The sequence below is a fragment of the Tenrec ecaudatus genome, chromosome 7 (genome assembly GCF_050624435.1).
Source record: "Tenrec ecaudatus isolate mTenEca1 chromosome 7, mTenEca1.hap1, whole genome shotgun sequence".
In the NCBI taxonomy this organism is placed as follows: Eukaryota; Metazoa; Chordata; class Mammalia; order Afrosoricida; family Tenrecidae; genus Tenrec; species Tenrec ecaudatus.
The window spans coordinates 91,936,735-91,961,316 of NC_134536.1; the positions used below are offsets into that span (position 1 = coordinate 91,936,735).

The 24,582-nt window shown below is 36.8% G+C and overlaps 1 protein-coding gene across 10 annotated transcripts in view; it reads left to right on the plus strand.

Moving 5' to 3' along the window:
* IBTK (inhibitor of Bruton tyrosine kinase) overlaps window positions 1-24,582 on the plus strand; it is a 459,255-nt gene that overhangs the window by 48,002 nt on the left and 386,671 nt on the right. For all 10 annotated transcript variants that reach the window (XR_012785385.1, XR_012785386.1, XR_012785384.1 and 7 more), the window contains exons 17-23: window positions 4,264-4,365; window positions 7,294-7,411; window positions 10,087-10,147; window positions 10,779-10,894; window positions 14,047-14,159; window positions 21,016-21,164; window positions 22,659-22,813. Coding sequence is in view for 2 of the 10 variants with exons in the window: in XM_075554839.1 (XP_075410954.1) it covers window positions 4,264-4,365; window positions 7,294-7,411; window positions 10,087-10,147; window positions 10,779-10,894; window positions 14,047-14,159; window positions 21,016-21,164; window positions 22,659-22,813 (814 nt within the window). In the remaining 8 variants the exon portion in view is untranslated. The remainder of the gene's footprint in view (window positions 1-4,263; window positions 4,366-7,293; window positions 7,412-10,086; window positions 10,148-10,778; window positions 10,895-14,046; window positions 14,160-21,015; window positions 21,165-22,658; window positions 22,814-24,582) is intronic.

Here is a 24,582-nt window from a genome sequence, read left to right on the forward strand (position 1 = left end):
AGCCTTGGTTTACTTGAGGAAATTTGGATAGTTTTACAAAGGAGGAGATAGTGTTTAAATGAGGACAAAATTTTTAAAGATTTGTGTATTTAGAGCAAGCTTCTGCACTTCTCTCATTCACTAAAATTGAGATATAATAATTACCATAAAATGTCCATTTTAAAGATACATAATTCAATGAGTTTTATATAATTCCTGAACATTTCTATCACCCTGAAAAGTAAGCCCACACTTACAGTCATTTCCAATTCTCCCTCCTGGTGCTCAACTCCGGCACTCACTATACTAACTTCTGCCTCCATGGATTTACGTTTTCTAGACGTTGTGTAGGAAAGGAATGCTATAATATGTGGCCTTTTGGGTCTAGTTTATTTAATTAACAAGGCTTCCTATTTTTTACTTATCCAATGATACTCATTTATGTGGATATATATATCACATTGTATTTATTAATTCAAACTAATGATGGACATTAGTTTCTTCCACTTTTGGCTACTGTAAATAAATCTACTATGAGCAAGATTTTGTGTAAGCTTCTATTTTCATTTCTCATAAGTTCCCTAAAAGTGGAAGTGCTGCAAATGTCTAGAAAAGAAAGAAGGCAACTTATGTACAAACATGCCTGATTGTGATGAGTTGTGCAAGCCCCCAGTAAAATGATAGTTTTTAAAGTGGAATTGATGGATCTTATCATAACTATGTTTAATATTTGAAGACATGCCAAGCCATTTTATAAAGTGGTTAGTGACACTGTCATATTGTCATATTCTCATCAATGTATATGAGGGTTCCGATTTCTCCACATCCATGTGCACATTTGTTACTGTCTTTAATTACCATTCCTTACTGCCACAGAGTCAATTCAGACTCATTGTGACCTTGTAGGACAAGGTACAACTACCCCTGTGAACTTATGAGACTCACTTAAAAAAATCACTTTATTAGGGGCTCATACAGCTCTTATCACAATCCATACATAACATCAATTGTGTAAAGCACATTTGTACATTCATTGCCCTCATCATTCTCAAAACATTTGTTCTCCACTTAAGCCCCTGGCATCAGCTCCTCATTTCCCCCCCTCCCTCGCTGCTCTTTCCTCCCTAATGAGCCCTTGATAATTTATAAATTATTATTTTCTCATATCTTGTACTGCCCGACGTCTCCCTTCACTCACTTTTCTGTTGTCCATCTCCCAGGGAGGAGGTTATATGTAGATCCTTATCATTGGTTCCCCCTTTCCACTTCAACCTCCCTCCACCCTCCTGGTATCACCACTCACACCACTGGTCTTGAAGGAATCATCTGTCCTACATTCCCTGTGTTTCCAGTTCCTATCTGTACCAGTGTACATCCTCTGGTCTAGCCAGATTTATAAGGTAGTGGGAGGGAGGAAGCATTTAGGAACTAGAGGAAAATAGTATGTTTTATCGTTGCTACACCCTAACTGGCTTGTCTCCTCCCTGTGACCCTTCCTTAAGGGGATGTCCAATTGCCTACAGATGGGATTTGGGTCTTCACTCCGCACTCCCCCTTATTTTCAATATGATTTTTTGTTCTGATGATGCCTGATACCTGATCCCTTCGACACCTCGTGATTGCACAGGCTGGTGTGCTTCTTCCATGTGGGCTTTGTTGCTTCTGTCCTAGGTGGCCGCTTGTTTGCCTTCAAGCCTTTAAGACCCCAGACGCTATCTCTTGATAGCCGGGCACCATCAGTTTTCTTCATCACATTTTCTTATGCACCTACTTTGTCTTCAGCAATGTTGTCGGGAAGGTGAGCATCATGGAATGCAGTTTAATAGAACAAAGTATTCTTGCATTGAGGGAGTACTTGAGTGGATGCCCAGTGTCCATCTGCTGTTACCTTAATACTAAATCTACACACGTATGCATGTAGATCTATTTCCACATCCTCACATATAAAGATATTTACATATGTACATGCCTGTATTTAGACCTCTATAAATGCCCTTTGCCTCCTAGCTCTTTCCTCTATTTCGTTTGACTTTCCTCTTGCCCCACTATCATGCTCAGTCCCCACCTGGGTTTCAGTAATTCCTCTCAGTTACATTACCCTTGGTCATGCCCTACCAGGCCTCTTACACCCTCCTCACTTCCGATTTGGATCACTTGTTCCCTTGCTCCTGAGTTTAACACCACTTCCTTTCCCCCCCACCTCCCCCTCTCCCCTGTCCCCCTGGAACTGTCGGTCCTGTTGTTTTCTCCTCCAGATTGTTCATCCATCCTATCTTATTTAGACAGACCTGCCGAGATAATAACATGTGCAAAAAACAGCAAAACCAAGCAACAAAATAAAACAAAACAACAACAACCCAATGACAAAAAACAAAGCAAAACCCAACAACAAGAAAGAAAAGCTTGTAGTTAGTTCAAGGACTGTTTGTTGTCCTTTAGGAGTGTTTCCAAGTCATGTCTATTGGGGTGCTAAGCCCTGGCCCCAAAGTCTATTTTTGATATTCCCTGGGGACTTTGTTGCTTTGTCCCTTTTGCTGTTCTGTTCCATGCCCTTAGTATTTTGCCTCGGTGTGGTGGGATCAGATTGGGTGGAATTCCCACACTGGGTGCGACTTAACTTTTTACAAGAGTAGAAAGCTGTATCTTTCTCTCGTGGAGCAGCTGGTCATTTCGAATTGTTGACCTTGCCGTTAGTTAGCAGCCCATTGTGTAGTCACTGTACCACATTGTGGCTTCGATTTGCATTTTCCTAATGATTAATGTTAGCCAAATTTTCATGTACTTACGGACCAGTTGTGTATATGCTTTAGAAAAATATGCAAACATATTTACTACTTGTATTTAGGTTATTTGTATTTTTATTGTTGTATGATGTCTTGGTATATTTTAGAATCTAAGTCAGTGAATAGTTAAAGATGTACTTAAATGTCTGGAACTGATAAATCTATAAGTCTTTGCCAAAGGGCTCGTGTGGGACATGACTTCACCACTCTGACAGGCCATTGTGCAGCTCTGCCTGCACTTTGTTTTCTACTTGTACAGTGCCTCACGATTAGCGAATGCACAGCCCTGCTCCTGCATGCTGGCTTCTTGATTCATTGTTGTATATTGGAACTCTTCAAAATCTCTTGTGGGTATTTCATGTCCTGTCTTTTATTTAGGTCAGCTCTTTGTTTTTAATAGATGCCACCAGGTAAAAGTCTGTTCACATGGGTTATATTCAAGTCACACAAAATGAAGACAAGCTTTACAAGTGAGGTTTTCCAGGAAACTGCCAGACAGTTTAAATAATGGGAATTCTCTGATGATGTTGCTTTTGTGGAACTACAGCTTGACTTTACCCCCTCGTGGTGTCTCCTGATCCATGGCCATTGTCACTTGCAAATCACAGACAAAATGGAACTACTCCTTTGGGTTTCCCCGGGAGCAGAATGTCTCGTCTTTCTTCTTCGGCTCTCCTGATGGGTTCAAACTGCTGACCTTGCCCACTACTTAACTCACTACCCTGTCTGTAGCTGCAAGCAAGGCTGCCCACTTTTACATGGTGGCTTTCAAGGATACAATAGAGCTACAGAGAGAGGACCCCACCCATATGGGTTCAATGGCAGACCTTGAGATTAGCAGCCCAGTACTTAGCCCACTTAAAATCAGGGAAGGTGTGTGTCGAGGTTGTCTCCTCTCATCATGTCTATTCAATCTGTAAGTTGAGCAAATCAGAGAAACTGAACTATATGAAAAAAATTGTGGCATTGGAATACGAGAGAGGCTCATTAAGCTGAGATATGCAGATGGATCAGCCTTGCTTGCTGAAAGTCAGGATTTACGCACGTGGAGGAAAGACCTTTCAAAGGTGTAGCCAAGAAAATTCCATGGGGAGTTGGACTTTGTCTCGTGGTGTTGCTGTGAGCCGTAAATCTGTGTAGTCCCCAATACAAACACAACATAGTGAGAAAAGGAAAGCACTCTTAGGTGAGAGATTTTGTTTTTAAAAGATCATGGGTCTTAATATCCATGCACAGACTCTTTTAAGTTTGGTGCTGAGATTTGATTTTTCAATCTATTATCTGACAGCATAGAAGATTGTAAACACATTGGGAATTCTAATAGCCAATCCTTTTTGTTCATTTTGTAGTCCTGGGTATGAGTCAGAATTTAAGAATATTTAGTATGTTTTTCACTTGTCTATCATGACTCTCATTTGTAGTGTTTTAATAAGTTTTGATGTTTCCCCAACATACAGTGTTTATGAAATAGTAGTGATACTTTTGTTATGTTTTGTTTTAGAATCTCAAGATGTGGATTTTATATGTAATGTTCTTGTGGTGGCTGATCAGTTTCTCATAACCCGATTGAAAGAGATTTGTGAAGTAGCATTAACTGAAAATCGTGAGTATCATTTAATTAAATATTAGTACCTTTCAAGTTCATCCAGGACTTTTTTTAAAAACAATTTTAAGGTTTTTTTCACCAACTTTACTTAGGTAAAACATTTCACTAATTGTATTGTCACTTATAAATACATTGTATTTCAGAAATATTATCATCCAAAAATACATGCATCTTAGAATTGAAATAACCTTATTCTTATTGAGATATCAGACAGCCTTAGAGATAAAGATGCTGTGCATTAGAGTTTCAGACTCTCCATACCCTTGCCAGTATTAATTTCTTGTGTTTGACTTTTGTTTTTTGAACAATCCATTTTAAAGCTGTTTCCTTTTCTTTGCTATTTGGTTCCCTAGGCCCAAAATAATTCACCTGTCAAAACCAATTTATTCTCAACTATGTTGATAGTCACATTTTCTCACACCTATGGATTCTCACTGTCACCAACCTACTTGGGGTCATTATCTTACTTTCCTGTGTCACCCTAGTCTGCACCCTGGTCATTTTCTTCCCGGTATTCCTCTCTACGAGGAGTCAATGGTTCAGACCCACCAGCAGGATCGCAGGAGAAAGATAGGCTTTCTGTTCAGAAACCCACAGGGGCAGTTCTGCACGGTCATATAGGCTTGTTCTGAGATGGAATAGACTCTGTTTGCATAAAGATTTATGCCTCTGGAACCCTACGAAGCAGTTCTGCTCTGTCTTATTGGGTCTCTGCGTCAAAATCCACTCGACAGCAGTGCATCTAAGTATTTGTCTTTAAGAAGCTGTGGTGGCACAGTGTTCAAACGTTCAGTGTCTAACCAGAAGGTCGGAAATGTGAACCCAGCGGCCTCTCTGGCAGGAAGTAGGGCGACTTGCATCTGTAGGGGTTTATAGCCTTGAAGCTCTGGGGAAGTTCAGTTCTGCCTTGTAGGATTGGAATAGACTCAACAGAGTGACTGGGAAATAATTATGTCTCTTCTCTATTTTAATTGTTCTAAATCTAGAATAATATGAGTTTTCTTAACCTTACAAGGACATCTCGTAGCTTCCCAATTATATCTTCATTCTGCTTTGTTGTCATTTCAGAAGTAGGGAGGTTCCTGTCAGATTTTTCTGTTTTGTACTTGCTAGTTTTAAGCCTTAATTCTAATGGGTTTTTTAATTCGTTTTTCTTAAGCTCTTTGGATTATATTCTCTTTAAATGTAAAAAAATAGTACTATCACTAATCTCCTTTTAAGAAAGAAAAGGAAATAAAGGACACAACATATTTTACACATATTTATATAATATAGGAATAAAGATGTACATGCATGTCTAATTTCAGTGTTTCTATTCCTTTATTTGTGTATGTGTTTTTATTCCTATTATATGCTGTGTGTGAATAAATATTTTCCTCTATATACGAGGGCGTGCCCCCAAAAACCCAGTTTTTTTCAAAGCTCTGTGTTTTAATTTTTTTAATAAAACAATCTTATCACTTTCAAACCACTCTCCGTTCCACTTAATACATTTGTCAAATCTGTGATTCCATTCTTGGAAACATTTTTCAAACTCTTCTGTTTGGATGGCTGATAGCACTTCCCTTGTTTTTTTCTTCACCCCTTCCGTGTTGTCAAATTGCTGTTCATTCATGTCCCTCTTCATTCACAGAAACAAAAAAGAGGTTGCAGGGAATGAGGTCAGGTGAATACGGAGCATGGGGCAAGAGAGGCGTGCTGTCTTTGCCCAAAACTGGTACACTGAGATGGGTACGTGAACAAGTGCACTGTTGTGGTAGAAAAACCAGTCCTCTGTCTGCCACAGATCAGGTCTTTTTTGTAGTACTCAATCTTTTTCAGAACCTCTAAGTAGAAAGCTTGATAACAGTCTGACCTGGTGGAACAAACTCCAAATGCACTATCCCCCTCACATCAAAAAAACAAATGAGTGTAGGTTTTTTAGGGGTACCCCTTATGTATATGAATAAAGACATGGGTATCATTATTTCTGTTGTATGCTATATTTATATGAAAAGAGACATATACTCCATTTTATGTATATATATATGTATCTTTGTCTCTATTCCTATTTTATACTATCCATATATCCCTTTTTTTGTTTTTTCCTTAAAATGAGATCTGGGTTGCTACTATTTTTGAAGACTACAGTGAATATATATATTGAATATTTTCAATTCAGGTGAAATTTTTCTTTCCCTTAGTTTTTTTTTTTATTGATTCTTGCACACAGTTACTTTTACTTATGAATTATTGGTCTCTAGAACCTAGCTAAACTACTGTGACAATATTTTCTATCATCCAGTTTAATCATCTCTGTGATATCTAAGACTTTGGCCTCATTCTCTGTGTAATACTTAGATTAGACAGGAATGAATCAAGCCCATTGATTGCAGTTGGCACCTTGGACAGAGTTACATGTACAAAGAAAAGGGAAGTAGGGGAGTCAGGTGTAGGAGACTGTTAGGTGGGATCTGAGTTAAGTAAGAAAATTGAGTTGAAAGCTAAGTAGACTTACATGATAGCTAAGTAGACTATTTAGGAGGATCTCTGGCAAAATAAGACAACTTATTAATGGAAGTTATAAATACTCATAAAATGTTATATGGAAGATTGTTAATTCTTGTTTGATCTAGATGACCTTGTAATATGGGCCTGCTGTATTGTTTTATTTTGCTTTAAATTTTGTTTGTTTGCACTTAAAAAAATTTATAACCAGTTAGTTAAAAATTCTGTAGCACATTGGGGTGGGAAATGAATTTTGTCTTTGCCGCAGTACATTTTGGGCATTGTATTACTTCTCTGATGGAACCCAACAGCTGCTCTGCAGGCAAAAGGTACAGCTGTTTACTTTCTAAACCTGCAAACCTGAGAGGCAACTGTATGTCATTGGCTGCAGTAATCTGGTTTTCTTTTGTTTTCTGCCAATCTTGTCTTCCTTTGTAGTTACCCTTAAAAATGCTGCGATGCTGCTGGAATTTGCTGCAATGTATAATGCTGAACAACTGAAACTGTCTTGTTTACAGTTCATAGGACTGAATATGGCAGCTTTACTTGAAGCAAGGTAGGTCAATACCATAAATACATATAACTTGTCAAAAGCAGACATTCATATGTAATAGTAGATATGTTAATAATATAAAAGTGAATAATATAAATTCCAGCTAGGTTTAAAAAATTGGAAAATAGGAGTTAAATCATTTCACAAATATTTGAGTTTCTACTATTTGCGAGATACTGTACCCATTGCTAGGGTGCACCAGTAGGGAAAAAAGCCCCAGAAACGTTGGTCTCAGAGGATCTACATGCTAGTTGAAGTGTTGTGGAACAGTATTATTACAAGTGTATTTTTGTGTACAAATGTGTATTTCATTTCTTATGTAGGCTTACCCATAACTATGCATTTATTACCATGGTTTCTGGAAAATGTGGTATACTGATTAAATTAGGGTCACTATGAATCAGATTTGACTAAATGGCAGGTTTTTTTTTAATAGTTATAGCCTTTTTTTTCAAAACCATCTTATTGGGAGTTAATACAGATATCATTCCGTAGTTCAATCAAATCAAAGCAGTATTGTACAATTGCTACCATAATCAGTTTCAAAGCATTCTTTTCCTTCAATAACTCCTTGATGTCAGCTCTCTTTTACCCCTACACCCACCACCACGACTCTACCCCGCCCTCTCAGAAACCCATGTTCTACTTGCAGTCCTTGTGTGTTCTTCAATCCTGGGTTTCATATACTCAGAAATAGAAAAACATTTAACACATTCAAGAGGGTGACCCCCAATGACATAACACATATGAAATACACCCCAATATGAACAAACAGAGAAATACAGAAAATGTTGACAACCACATCAGGCGTAACATGTATCAGAGACAGAATCAACTGTCATTGTTTTAACTGGTCAAATCAGGGTTTGATCTTTTGCAGTGGTTCTCAACCTTCCAAATGCCGCGGCCCTTTAAGACAGTTCCTCATGTTGTGGTGACCCCCCAACCATAAAATTAGTTTCATTGCTACTTCATAACTGTGATTTTGCTACTGTTATGAATCGGGAGAACCCTGTGAAAGAGTCGTTCCACCTCAAAGGGGTTGCGACCCACAGGTTGAGAACCGCTGTTCTCTTGTCCTCTCTCCAGTGTACTCTGTTTGGTAACCACTTTCCTCCCATCCCTCTATTATGGGCAGAAGGAAGTCACTGGAGGCTTATTTCCTATGGAGAGCCCACAAATACATCTTGAGCTCCACCGTCATCCATAGCCTTCTGCAAACCAGAGTCTCACAATTTAGGCTCTGATACTAATCCTTCCTTAGACTTGGGATTATATGATTTGCAATCCTTCAGTGGCTGATGTTGATGTGTTTCTTCCGTGCAGACTTAGTTGACATCTTACTTAGATGGCTGCTTATTTGGAAACAAGCCTTGAAGATTCCAGATGCTATTTTATCTAATAGCCGCATTTTGCTATTAGCACTATATCTTCTCTGTTCCCTTCCTGAGGGGAAGTATTGAGCAGGGCCATGATGTTTCTAGGAACTCATTGTTCTTAAATTACAGCTACGATTTAGTCAGGTCCAAAACCCATTCCTGGATTTTTTTTTTCTTTTTCAGATCTGTTTTGGCTCGCTTTTGAAAACTCCTTGTTAATTTGTGGTAGAAAGTTTTATCAATCATCTCCCTGGTATATAATGATCTTCTATTAATATTGTCTTTGATTAGCTCCCATTACTAATTTTTTTAAAGCCCTATTGAGAAATGGCCAATGTAGGCCAACTGGCAATGGATTTTTTTTAACTACTTTAGAAATCATAGACATTTTAGAACCCAGAGGGATCTTAGAAATTCAGTCTGATATTCAAATGTTTTTAATAGTTCATTTTTAATGAAATAAATGTTAAACATCTATTTTTAATACAAGGTCCAAATTTTACAACTTTTACTCACTATAAAGCTAATGGTGAGAAAGTGATCACACCGACCTAGACACTTAGGATTCTTAGTGTCACTTTTCAATTAATAACCCAGCATCCAGCTTTTTCTGTATTTTGTTTTAATAGTAATAATAGCTAATATTTAGTGTATGGTATGTTCCCGATAGTGCTCTGTTACATAGATTATTTCAATTAGTTGTCATGTAAACTTTGATTTAAATTTTAACTGTGCATTAAAATGCCTCTTTGGAATCTGAGACAATTTTGAAATCTAGCATGAATTCAAAGGGACTTCAAAGTACATGGAAAAGTGGATTTAAAGATAATGACATTGCTTTATTTTTCCAGTGAGCTTTTAGAAGTACCTTATTTAAACTAATCTACTCCAAGCCTCCTTTCACATGTGGGCACATTAAGGCTGATAGGTAAAGTGAGTTGCTCCCTGTGGTGCAGGTCATGGATCACAGTGTTAATCCTAGACAGGATTCTGGTATCCTCACGTTTAGTCTCTTGTTCCGATTGTGAGTGATTGTAACTTGTGAGAAAGGAAGATTAGAAAATGAATGCCTATTATGTTCCCTTCCAAAATTCTTTGTACACTTATTCCCTAGAGTTGCTTAATTTTTATGCAAGGTATTTGCTCTTAAAAATATATATCACTATACCTGTTTCCAAAATGAATTTATAGCAACTGGGATATGCAATACTTCAAAATAACTTAGTTACTCCTAGGTAATATGGACTGTTGCTGCGTAAATGCAAGTCACAACCTGAAGCTCCCTATTCTCTTTTATAGGTCTCTTGATGTTTTAAGTGATGATGTATTGAAGGATCTTTCTGTTTTTTACCGGAAAATGGTAAGGTTTATATTATTTGGTGGAGCCTACCTGTAATATAGTGTTAATAACAAAATCAGAATATTGGGTCAGATTAAATATAAAATATATGGGGCTTCAAAAAAGTTCTGGAAAAAAAAACCGAAATGAAACTATAATGAAAAAATGTTAATGAGCTTTTTGAAGCCTCTTCATACATTAAGGTCTTCTTAAAATGAGGACATAAGATTCGTTATAGATCTCACAAATAAGTACTGAAATTGAAGCTATCTAATGATAAAAGCAATAGTGATTTTAATCCCTTATAAATAAAATTAATTGAAAACTTCAGAGAAAATCTTTCATTGTTAACTAAATGTCAGCCCAGCGCAAAGGCCTGGAATCAAGATGATTCCTGAGAAATGCTTTAATCACTTATTTCACAAAGTGGACTTTGGTTACAAGTGTGTTGATTTTTTTGTTTTTGTATTTTTAACCTCTTTCTTAACAGATAAACTGTGTAATGAATCTAATCAGAATATTATTTTCAGGAATTCATTAGGCATTCTATTTTGTCTAGTTAATGTCAAAACATTGAAACAAATAGGATAGTTACCTATTTTAAAAAAAATCATGACAAATGTATTTAAAAAAGACATGTTTTCTTATATAGATCCCAGCAATGGATAGGAGGGTTATTACACCCTATCAAGATGGACCTGATATTAGCTATTTGGAAATAGGAGATACCTTTTCGAAAGAAGAAATACCTATGGAACAAAATTATTTGTAAGCCTTATTTTTTCCCCTTTCTATTTTTAGAAGAAGTATTTTATTATGGTTTAAATGCAAGCTTACAGAACAAATTAATTTCATATTCAGCAACTTCCTCACAAACTCCTCTGATACATTGGTTGCCCTCCTCACTGTGTGCCAGCAGCCTCCCCATTTCTATTTCTACGTAGGAATCCGCTTCCATGTGGTCAGTTTTCCTGCCCCTTCCTGCTTTCTGAACATTGCATTGGGGAAAATGCTGACCTTTTCAGCTGTTGTAGTTGATTGCTCTGAGAACATGTACATCCAAAGTATTGACGTTCACTTTGTAGACCTATCTTTTGTGGGACTGAAAAATGATCTGGAAGTAACTACCATATATACTTGAATGTAAGCCGACCCGAGTATAAGCCGAGGTACCTAATTGTTACCTGGGAAACCAGAAAAACCGATTGACCAGAGTATAAGCCTAGGGTGGGAAATGCAGGATGTGATTTAACACAGAGACCAGAGGGGAGAGATGAAGCGCAGCCACAGACACATCTTTACCAGTTCAGCTGCTGGGGTAAGTGACTCACTACGGGAGCTTCTGTGAGTTGGAGCCGTCCATGTCATAGGATGGCTCTGATTGGTTAGATGTGATTAACAAACATTCAAAACCCTGCAGTGTCAGCACATTTTTTTGTGCTGAAAAACTGCTTATACACAAGTATATACGGTAGTTTTTAAAAGGGTGTCTATGGGCCAGAGGCCTAGGGATTCTGTCAGTTTCTATCAGAGAGTAGGCTCTTCATTTTTATCATTTTAGATTTTGTTCTACCCTTTTTTCTACTCTACCCAGTCCCTTTGATTTGGTATCTTAAGCAGTCAGGGTTGTAGCAAGGAACTATCTAGTTCTTGTGTTCTCAGGTTTTTTGGGACTACAGTTCATGTGGGCAACAGTTTGAAACCACCAGTTGCTCCTTGGGAGAAATATGAGGCTTTTTGCTCCTTCAATGAGTTACTTACCGACTTGGAAACCCACAGAGGCAGTTCTGTTCTGTCAGACCACCTAATCAGCTCTTATCACAGCCATCAAGTAGCTGCCAACTCATAGCGACCCTATAAGACAGGATACAACTGCCCCCATGAGTTTCCAAGACTGTTTATTGGAGTAGAAGGCTCTTTCTCCCAAGGAGCAGGTGGTAGTTTTGAACTTAAGACTTTGCGGATCACAGACTGAATCATAACTATACACCACTAGGACTCCTATCAGGTATGGTTGCTATAAGTTGATTCCAACTCAGTGGAAGTGAGTTTGAAGAATTTTAGTATTATATTGAGTAGGAGTGTCATCAGCTCTTCTCTGAATGTTTGATAGAATGCTCTGGTGAAGCTCTTACCTCTAGGAAGCATTCTGGCTGTACTCCTTCCGAAGCAGATTTGTTTATCCTTTCGGCTGTCAGTGGTTCCTCCAATATTCTTCACCAGCACCACAAGTCAAATGCATCTATTCTTCAATCTGCCTTACTCGATATCCAACTTTTATAAGCATGTGAGGCAATTGAAATACTAAAGCTCACCCTTGTCCTCAGAGTAAAACCTTTACTTTTCAACATCCGAGAGAGGTCCTGTGCTGCTGGTTAACCCAGTGTAATGTATTGTTTGATCTCTTGATTTCTGCTTCCGTAAGTATTCATTGTGGCTCATGTTGCAGTAGAGCAAAGAGGACAGGAAAAGGGAAACAACAGGAAATGCAGTAAGTTTGGTAGTTGGAAAGTGATTACCAGGTGATAACTGATGAAGCTAAAGTAATTCTGTAAAGGCTTAAAAGTTAATGGTAACAGATTTTTGAAGACTAAAGTCAATGGTTGAACTTGCTAGAGGGCATTTTGCTAAAGCATTGAATTGGACCTCTGGTCCCGTCCTCGATCCCATGTAACCAATTGACTACCTCTCCTGTGTCTTGGCATGTTTATTCTCTGGAGCTGTTTAATCAGAAAGGCTTCAGAGAGTATGACACTAGCCCCAAACAAAGTGCTGTTTTGAAAACACCGTTCTTGAGAATCTTCCAGGTTAAGAGAAAGAATCTATAGTGGCTGCCATTTATGGGTCCTCCAGTAAAACTTCCCAGCTTCTCTGTAATCCTCCTACACTTGGCTGACCCTCTGCTGAGTACAGAACTTCCATCCATGTTTTCTGACTTATTTGCCAATTGCTTAAAGTTAATTTCCTTTGGCTTTCTCAATGAACTTTTTACATAGTATTATGTAAGATTTTTAGATGTTCAGGTAATTTGACATAAAATGAACTTACCGCTCCATCATGAGTTGCTTTTTCAATTTCAGAGATGTTCACTTTAAAATATTTTTCCTGGATTTGTTAGTATTTGAGATGTTTGAAATGTATAGTTTACTTATAAGTTTATAAGACACTTGTATGTTTACATGATTTATAAGTATGTGTCATACTATGAAGCGCATTTGATTACTCTACATATCGATGGCATAGCATGTGTGTGTCAGAGTAGAAATGTGTTCCACAGAGCTTTCTTTGATTTTTTTTGTTAGTAGATTGCCAAACCATTCTTCCAGGATTTCTTTGAATGAATATTAAATATGGACCACCAGTGCCTTTTGTTTAGCAGCCGATCATGTTAACTCTCCACCCTCCAGAGATGCCTATGTGTTACTATTGATATGCATATTCTGTGTTGTTTTCTACAAAATAATAATATTCACAGGTTACATATGTATAATGAGGTCTGCAATTTTTAGATAAAATAAGGTGGCTGTGGTTTCATGGATACTTTATTTTCTTTTTCATACTAATGGTACATTCTCTGAAATGCTTTAAAATGTATTATGAAATATTTTTAGTCAAGATAGTAATTTGATTTTTTGATAATACTATCACTGTGTACAATATTTCACTTTTCCAAAGTTTAAAAAATAAATTTGTTTTTAACTTTCAAAGAAATATTTGAGTTAGAACAAGTAATAGTTTCACACTGATGCCCAATAACATAAAATTTGTTCAGAAGCACTAGTTAATTTTGACTATATTCTATCTGTATTTTGGTTTCATTGTAACTAAAATTTTATATTATGATGAAATTCAGTTCTTCTGCTGTTTAATCCCTTACTTACTGTGTTTATAAAATGACTCTTACGTTTGCCTTTTTGTAGGGAAACTATGATCAAGAAGGCAAAAACGAAAGCAAGAAAGAAGCCACGCAAGCGTTCAGACAGCTGTGGAGGTTACCACCTTTCAGATATTATTCAGAGTCCCCCACCTACAGGTTAGTGAATAGGGTTCCAGCAAATGTGCACAGCTCTGATATCTTAGGTGTCTTTGCTGTGTTTTGATTTGCTTCTTACAGATTGAACCCTGTTCTGTGCTATCCCCTGGAGCTGGCCCTTTTCTTAGCGAGGCCACCGAAAATTACAGTATGACGGAGTAAGTGCCGATTGTGGTTTGCTGTAGGGGCACAATAAAAGACCATCAAACTACCTGAGATCAGGGAATACCTCTTAGAGGAAGGTGATGCTTGAGCTGGATCTTGCAAAATGAAGAGAAATTACCAGTAAAGGAGACAAGTAGGCTTACTAACATAAGGGGATAGTATGTCGCTAAACTTAGAAACAATAGAAAGAACTGCACAAAAGAAAGAAAGGAAGGAAGAAAGAACTTCACGTTTTTTCTGATGTGGCTCACCCAGATAAGCTGTGTACAGATAGGAGATGGTTGGAGACAGTCAGATGGGTGGCTGTTGATTATTAAGATACATGTTTTCAGAAAGACCCTTCAGTGCACAAGCATAGACTATTCCAGATGGACAAAATAAGAAAGACACTTGTATTATCAAGTAGATTCATTTCAGTGCTTCACTGAGAGCCCCCCCCCAAAAAAAAATGACATTCATGCGCTTAAGGAGCTTATAATCTCTTAATACGACATAACATATTTTACACCTAGGCATTGAGTAAGCCTGTTAAAAAGTAGAGGTTGCATAATTTTGCTAAAAATTGGAAGAATACTTTGAATACCTATATATCTATCAGTCAGATTTATTATTAACAACCTACCACACTTGTTTTTCTTCCCAGAATATCTCATGTACTCCCCATCACCAAATGGCAAATATATACACACTCAAATATTTCTCCTTATATAAGAATGTTTGTGCTGATCCATTTGAAAACATGTTGTAGACACAGCACTGTACCTCAGTGAAATGTGCATTGCTGTATGTTTATCGTCTTCTAGACAACCAAATTATTATGGTCATACTTACATTAACGCATTAACAGCCCGTATCTGTTGTCTGATGCCATCGAGCTGGTTCTGCCTCAAAGCAACCGTATGAACAACAGAGTGGCACGGCCCACTCCTTTGCCTCGTCACTGTTGTTCCTAGGCTTGAGCCCATGGTTGGCAGCCACAGTATCAGTCCATCTTGTCCAGGGTCTTTCTCCTTTTTGCTGCCCCTCTGCTTTACCAAGCATGATGGCATGTGCAGAGACTGATCTCTTCTGACAGCCTGTCCAAAATGCATGAGACAAAGTCTCCCTTTCCTTGCTTCTAAGGAGCATTCTGACTGTATTTGTTCTAAGACAGATTTGTTTGTTCTTTTGGTAGTTCATGGTACTTTAAAAATTCTTTGCCAGCAATGTAATTGAAATGCATTGATTTTTCTTCAGTTTTTAGTCTGTGTTCAACTTTTTTTTTAAATGTGTTCAACTTTTACATGCATATGAAATGATTGGAAATACCATGGCTTGTTTCAGGCACACCTTAGTACTCAAAGTAACATCCTTGCTTTTCAATACCTTCAAGATATTTTGTGAAGCAGATTTACCCAATGCAATGTGTCATTTACTCTCTAATTCCATGAGATTTGATTGTGGACCTGAGTAAGACAATATCATTGACAACTTTAATATTTTCTCCATTGATTATGCTGTTGTTTATTGGTCGGGTTATGATGATTTTGGTCTTCTTTAGATTGAGTTTTGATCCATACTGCAGGCTACAATCCTTGATCTTGATCTTCATCAGCAAGTGCTTCAAGTCCTCCTTATTTTCAGCAAGTAAGGTTGTGTCAGGTTGTTAATAAGCCTTCCTCTAAATCCTGATGCCTCATTCTTCTTCATATAAACCAATTTCTCTGATTATTTGCTCAACATGCAGATTGAATAAGTATGGTGAGAGGATTCTGACACACTCCTTTCCTGCTTTTAAGCCCTGCAGTATTCCCTTGTTCTGTTCACAAAACAGTCTCTTGATCGATGTATTGGTTCCACATGAGCACAATGAAGAATTCCCATTCTTCTCAAGGCTGTCCATAGTTTGTTATGATCCACACAGTCACTGCCTTGGCACAGTCCATAAAATACAAGGAAACAGCCTTCTGGTATTCTCAGCTTCCAGCCAACCTCCCTCTGACACCAGCAATGATAGTCCTGTGTCACGTCCTCTCTTGAATCTGGCCTGCACTTCGGGCAGCTCCCTGTCAGTGGACTGCTGCTGCAGCAGTTGTTGGCTGATCTCCAAGGAAAGTTATTTGCAATATTAATGATATTGTTCTATAATGAGAGTATTCTGTTGGGTCACCCTTCTTTGGACCGAGTACAAATGGCAATCTCTTCCAGCCCCTTTACCAAGTGGTCATCTTCCAAAGTTCCTGACAGAGACGACTGAGTGCTTCCAGTGCTGCATCTGCTTGTTGAAACGAGCGTTTCAGTTGTTATTCCATCAATTCCCACGTCCTTGCTTTTGGCCAGTGCTTTCAGTGCCGCGTGAACGGCTTCCTTCAGTACCATTGGTCCTTGCATGTGGCGGAATGTTGACTCGTTCATTTCCCCGCAGGGACTCTTCATTCTGTTCATCCTCTCTTGGTGCTTCCTGCATCCTTTAATATTTGCCCATCCTTTAATATTTTCAGTACTGCAACTTGAGGTTTGAATTTTTTCTTGAATTCTTTCAGATTAATATATCCTTAGGCATTTTTTGTTGTTGTTTTCGAACTTGAAGTCTTTGCATATTTTATTGTAATATTTGCCTTTTTCTTCTGGAGCTACCCTTTGAAAATTCTGATTGATTGATTGATTTCAGCATTTCTTCCATTTGCCTTAGCTACTCTACAATTAAGAGTAAGTTTCAGAGTCTCCTCTGACATCCAGGCTGATCTTTTTCTTGGTTTCTTATTTTTTTGATGACCTTTGATACGCTTGATTGTATACCACAGCTCATCAAGTCTTCCGTCAGTAATGGTCAGTGCGTTAAATCTGTTTCTTGAGATGTTCTGGAAATTCAAGTGAGATACCACTTAAGGTCGTGCTTTTTAGATGTTAGATATTGAGCATCTCCATCCTCTCTTCCCACAGATAAAGTCAATTTGATTTCTGTGTATTCCATGTGGAGCAGTCCAATTGTATAGTGTTGTGTTAAACAACCCTTTGTGTTGTTTAACTAAGGTATTTGAAATGAAGAAGTCTTTGGTCTTTTATTTTGTGATGTCCTATTTCCTTCTGTCACTAAGCCCATATTTGCCAACGATTCTTTCCTCCTTGATTCCCACTTTTGCATTCCAATCACCAATCATTAGTCCTTCTTGATGACATGTTTGATCAATTTCAGAGTGAAGACATTGGTAAAACTTTTCAATTTCTTCACTAGCTTTAGTGGTTGGTGCATAAATTTGAATAATAGTTGTATTGACTGGATTATCTTGTATGCAGTTCAATGTTATCCTATCACAGGTAACATTGTACTTCAAGATAGATCTTGACATGTCCTTTTTGACAGTGAATTCAACCTTTTTCCTCTGGAATATGTCATTCCCATATGGTTTTCTGATTAAAATTACCAATGCCAGTCCATTTCACCTCATTAAGACCTAAAATGTCATCTTTTACAGGTTTCAACTTTCCAAAGTCATACTTGACACATTCCATTTTACAATTATCAATTAGTGTTAGCAGCTGTTTCTTCTTGTTTTGAGTCATGCCCCATCAGCAAATGAAAATACGGAGGGATATGACTCCACTTTGAGAAGGCAGCTCTAACTCAGTCATAATTTGAATGCCTTATGACCAGAGGCACTGACCTGGCATTATTTCTGACAGTGTTCTGCTTCTATTCAAGAAGCTCTCAGTATCTGACAATGATCGGATGCTGACTTTCCGTGACTAATTCCTCAAAAGGGGACAGCCTCTTCTGTCTTTGCCCTGTGGTTTGTCTGGAAGCTTGCAGAATTGTATTCACGGTGGGAGACCTTGCTGGCTTCAGAAGTACCCATGGCAGAGCTTCCAGCATCACAGCAACACACAAGCCACCACCACCTGACAACTGACAGACACGTGGAGGAGTCTTTATCCAGATTTTCCCTGTCAGTTCCAATCAAGAGTCATGACTTTTGATTATGGGGTCTCTTCACTGGGACAGCCTATCACGTGATTTAAAAAAAATAATGTTCAAGTTATTTTTCTGATTGTAGATTTGTCTGATTAGGTCCAGGTCAAATTGTTTAAATTTTTAAGTTTCTTTAAATGAAGCAGGAGACAAGCTTTTAAAAATAATGTGAATACAGTATGGCTTTTCTGCAATGGGAAATGTGTCTGTAGCAGTAAATACATAACATAGAGTGATTTCTTATCAGCAGGACTTTCATGCATACATGTCCTTGAAAACAAGTGCACACTGAATGTGTCTCTGAACATTTAGCCGTCATTTGGTGTAAACACAGAATTTCGTTCTATCATGGTTACACATTGGGCTTCCATCTGCAAGGTGAGCCGTTTGAAACCATCAGCCGCTCCTGTGGAGAAAGACGAGCCCTTCTACTCCTGGAAACAGTTACAGTCACGGAAAGTGGCAGTGGCAGTCCTGTGGGGTCACTATGCGTTAGCGTAGACTTGATGGCAGTGAGCGAGACGTGCGGTCCTAGGTTAGATAAAGCTAAGAAAAAAAGATGAAAAAGAACACTTGTTTTAGGTAGCACAGACGATATTTAAAAGATTAATGATATTCCTTAAGTTGATTTATGGAACACTAAAGATGGAAAATGCCTGTCTTCCAAACTTGCAAAATTTAAAATTTTGTTCTTTTACTTTCTTCGTGTTATGAGTCACCTCAGATTCTTAGAAGCAAGCATAATGATTGGATAGGCAGAAAGCCATGAAACTAGTGATTATTTATTGTCTAAAGGACCTATGGAAGAAGTAGATATTTTCTTTCTTTTAAATTATTTCCTTGTAGGGCTTGTGTTTAGGATTCAAGACTTCCAGAACTGAATGAGTCTTTATGCCCTTTACTTTCAGCATTAGGAAAAAAAAAAAAGCTCAGAACATATACTATTTGAGATTATAACAAAGAGAAATCGAATTTGTACATGTCTGATTTCAGTTATTTATTATTCTTATTAAACTTCTCTTTCTGTCACCAAAGCAGATAATGATTAAAGATTTTAATTTAATTGGGGGACTAGCAATTATTCGGGAAGAAAATTTTCATATAAGGTAAATTTCAACAAAGAGGCTTTTGAAGGGCTGACATTTGTGTTGACCCTTAAAGCTGGAGAAAAAATTACGTGCAATAATCCTTCGCAAAGCTAATTGTTGGCTTCTTTAATCATTTTCTCTATTCTCTAGATTTATTTTTAATTGGCTTTTGAGGCATTCTAATATTAAATACATCCTTCAGATATACATTTTCCACACTTAAAAGTATTCAAAATACTTGTGGAGAAAATTATTTGAATTTTATTTCCAAGATTTATTTTAGCAAAACTGTCAATAAAAGACGCACGTATCTCTGAACTTGAGTCACTTTATCATGAACATTTATTTGCATGCATGTGAGATCATGTGTTTAATTTATTTTAAAATAAGTTGTACTTTTACTTAGAACCCGTATGATGTGTATATTTTACGCTTCATTTAAAGTCTGGTAAATGTAGGAGAATGAACACATGAATCCTAGCAAAAGTTTACCTTTTTTGCTCTTTATTTTTGGAATGACTTGAATGCTCACGAACCTTAATATCAGTAGTGGTGTGTTGGTGATTATCCTGCTAATGAAGAGAAATACTATACATGTTTTATGAACATAGAAATATGCAAGAAAGTAAGATGGTTTTGAGAAATGCTATTGCATATATCATTTGGCAATGGTAAAAAAACCAAAAATATTTGTGGGATTATGTAGGTAGACATATCTGCATATATGTGTATAGGAAGGCATATAGAAGTACGTGGTTTTACAAATAGGTTTATCTGTACACATATGCATATATAGGTGTGTGCTACATATATATCCCTACATATACTAAATCACATAGGGGATACAGTCATGGTGACTTCCAGAATTGACTTACTGTATTAAAGAATCTTAGGATTAGAGCCTCAGGGAAATCCTAGTCAATTAGCATAACATAATTCATAAAGATAATGTTCCACACCTTAATTTGGAGAACAAGTAGTTGGGGTCTTCAAAGCTTATGAATAGTCATTTATGATGTAATTAATACTCTCTCATCTGAGACAAAAGAAGAGGTAAACCAAAGACTCTAGGAATATCGCCCCTCCCTAGCCCCCCATACACCATACCCACCACATACACCGTACCCACCACAGCCTGTTCTAATCTAAGACCAGTAGAATTACAGGGATACCATAGAAAGTCTTACATAGAATAGCTGAAAAATACAGAACAAAATGTAAAATCCTAAAGAAGTCCAAATACTGGACTAGTAGAGTCTAGGGGAACCACTGAAACTATGTCACTAAGATACCTTTGAACTTGGGAGTTAAAGCTACTCTGGGTAGCCACCTCTCACACACAAATAATAGATTGACTTATAAAGTAAACAGTAATGTGTTGCTTTAAATAATCAACATTGAGGCTAAACCAATAGAAACAGATTCAAAAAGTAGAAATGAGAATGTTGACTCTTGTGACCAAGGTAATGGAAAAATTACATAAAAATTATTAAATGCAAGCTGAATTTGCTTTGTAAACTTTAACCTAAAACATAATATAGTATTTTTAAGTTTATTGATATGGGAATTTACTAAAATATTAAATCTGCATCACTAGAAAGTTTTAGCTTGATAATGCATGTGTTTAAATATATTTTTAAATTTCACATTTTAGGATTCATAACTTCTGAAAAGACCTATTCTGTGGAATCTCTCCCAGAACTGTTGACATCCGATTCTGAAGGAAGCTATGCAGGAGTGGGTAGTCCTAGAGATTTACAGTCCCCTGATTTCACAGCAGGATTTCACTCAGATAAGACTGAGGTTTGTCTTTAATATACCCTTTCCTTCATTTTGCTCTAACCTTCAAACTCTCCCCTGACTGGTTTATGTTGCTGGTTTGTGTCCCATTGAGACATTTCAGACTCAGTGATGACCGTCTAGGATAGAAAAGTAGAACAGCCCATAATGCTTTGTAGACTGTCATCTTTGTAGGAGCTGGTGTGCCAGGTCTTTATTCCTGCCAAGCGGCTCGCAGGTTTAAGTCGATGCCCTCTCTGTTACATAATCAATGTGCCACCAGGGCTCCTGGGCTGGTTTTTAAGAAAGAATATTTTAAGGCACAATGTAAATAGTGCTAGTCTTCTCAATTGTGCACAGCATTTAAAAAAGATTTTAATGGCAGTTTTGAATCCTTTATGTCTTTCTGATCTTTTTGGTAATAAAATATTGTTGTAAAGTACTCTGTGAGACATGTTGAAAATATATACTTTTAGTGAAATTATTTAAATTTATTTTGTGAAATATCACTTAGCAGCTCCAAAATTTTTTGAAGTAAAATTATTTTGAAAATTAGCCTAATTTCAAAATTCGTGTACTCTTATTTCCTCCATCCTGTTAATGAGAAAACTAATGTGAAATAAGTGGGGTTTTATCCTAATCGTACCACAGTTGAAATCAAACTGCAGGGTTCCTGGCTTGGGGACACTATACCTTTAGGTATTTCTTAGTATTTATATTTCATAAGTGTTAATCTACAAGAAATTAATCTCTGTCCACTTTCCTGGAGAAGAGCCCTCACCTTGGGAAATACTCAACGTCTAGAAATTTGAGAGCTAGTGGGACGCTGACTCTCTTCCTAATGTCTCCTAAGTCTAAAGGTTTGGAGGGGGTTGTTTGTTTTTAATTTTCTTTTCATGGAACTTAAACATTTTAGGGGAATTTTTTGTCATATTAATGCTAAGATTCATGTAGAAGACAACAGTTTCATAAGGAGGCTTGGGAGTTTATTGTAACTGCTGTAGGTAAATGAAAGCACCTTTCCTAGCAGTGCAAATGCACTTTGAATAAGCCCTTGACATAGCAATAACCATAATTTCAGGGTCCCATTTGAGATATAAATATTATTTGAGAATTTGGGTACTTTAATTATACTCAGTGTGAATAATATTATAGCATTTACACTAGACTTTCATTTTGTTTCATACTAAAATCATAAACATTAGTTTGGGCTTATTGTTTCATTTCTTACTTGAACAGCTTTTACTATTAATGTTTATTAATTATTAATAGTACTCATGGATAGAAATTTAATATGCAAAGTTATTTCCCCTCAAGAATTCTCAAAACTCTTAATTTGGTTAGTCACTAATGTGTCTTTAGACATTAGTTAATCTAGTTAATGAACCAAACTTAAAAACATGAAATGAAAATGCTAGATTGGTATATAACTTTTAAATTAAACTGCAACCTTTGTTAAGTATTGTGTGTTGCCTCCTTTGCTATTGTTGACTTTTTAAAATATTTTTGTCCCTTCAGGGGAAAGTTATTAATGGCACACCTCCTACATGTTCTAAGGAAGATGTAAAGCCCAGCGAAAAGTCACCAGTGCTGAAGAAATCTGCTCCACAGCCTATTCCCAGTAACGCAGCTGATCATATGAGCTCGTCTTCCTGGGTGGTCAGCTCCTTCAGGTGCGCTTTGCTTTTTATCTGTACCTATTAGTCTGAGACATGAGATTCACTTTACTCAGATAAAAAGTTTTAATGAAGTACATTTTTAAATAGTAGACATAGGAAATGACCTAAATGTTTACAAAGTGTTAATCAGTTAAAATCACCTTTAGTTTTTTTGTTTTATTTTTTTCTAGACAGAATGTTGTGGATTTGTAATAAATCAATGTATGGTAGCAAGTTCTATATAAGATGTGTATATTGTGAGTTGATTCCAGCTATTTTTTTCTTGTATGGTTGTAGTATTATAATTCCCACTCAGGAAGACCATTTGTGGTCTTTAGCACACTGAGGGATATTTTGAGATCTTATAGAAACTATCATTATTCATAATTTTCACAGGTATTTATTTAGTTATTTTTGCTACCCTTTATAAATTTGTCTATGTTTTAAACATACCAATCTTTTCTTTAGAAAAGCCACCTTTTAAAACCAAAGGAGTAGATGCCTAGTGAGTCTGTGCTCCATCTTTATGTGTCCCCTAGGTTAAAACTTCCAAAGAGTTCATTAAGTGTATTGTAATCTCAGCCAATATATTTTTTATTCTTGCAATGAAATGAGACAAGAAATATGCAAGGAATGTTAGTGACTTTGAGTTTGCATTTCATAATGGTGGTGCATTGGGCTGCAAGCCAAAGTTAGCAGTCTAGAACCACCATAGGGGAAATGAGGCTTTCTACTCCTGTGAAGAGATACTACAATATTGGTTGCAAATCCGCAATGGCATTTCTGTACTGTCCTGTAGAGTAATTATGAGTTAGAATCAACTTGATTGCAGTGAGGTTTTTTTGTTTTTGTTTTCCTTTTGTTTTTTTAGTGATAATTTTTATTTATTTAGACTAAGATTTTCATATCTTCCAAAAAGTTGTTATTTCCCATATTCAGCTGAATTGTCTATACAGTTGGAACTAAGATGATCATGTTTATGTCCCAGGTCTTAATGTTTTGTGGTCTAAAATTATTTGGAAAGTAGTTTCAAATTTAAAAGTGATCTTTTAAGAAGGTCATGGTAGAATATCAATATAGATTGATTCTATAACACTTTAGTCTTATGCCTGTTTACAAATGTTAAACATAAACATTCCTGTGTTCACTTTGAGTGTTGGCTAATTAATAGGAATAAGAAATATAATTTATTTTTAATGAAAGAACTATTACCTTTTTATATGCAACGATATTAAAATAAGTTGAGCTATATCAGAAATTTCATTGACATCAGAAATCATCTGTTCTTAAAGTTGTAGAGTTTTATTTCTCATACAACTCCTCCTAGTGGGCTTCACATCATTGTTGAGCCTTCCCAAGTTTCTGTGCAGTATGTTTTATTAATGGTACAAATTTTGTTTATTAAATAGTAGAAAAACCATAATTTTTAAGTCCCATATATCTTAAAGGTTATGACTTATATTTGGCTATTAATTAGTTTCCCGCTCCTGCTGCAGCTAGAGGTTGCCAACAGTGCAGGATTCTTTGGGGAAGTTAGAAAGATGGAAACAATGTCTTTAGAAATATGTAGAGCTGGATGGAAGATATGGTGAAAGATAAAGCCTGACCCTTTTTTCCAATAATATAAATGTGATTTATTGTTTAAAAGGTTTCTGTCATCTTGTAGAGTACTTTTTTTACTTCATGTAATCAAGAGTTTTAATGATGCTTAGAAGGCTGGATTTTTTTTTAGTAATCAAATGCTTTATAAGATTCAAAGAAAAAAGGATAACTTTCATATATTT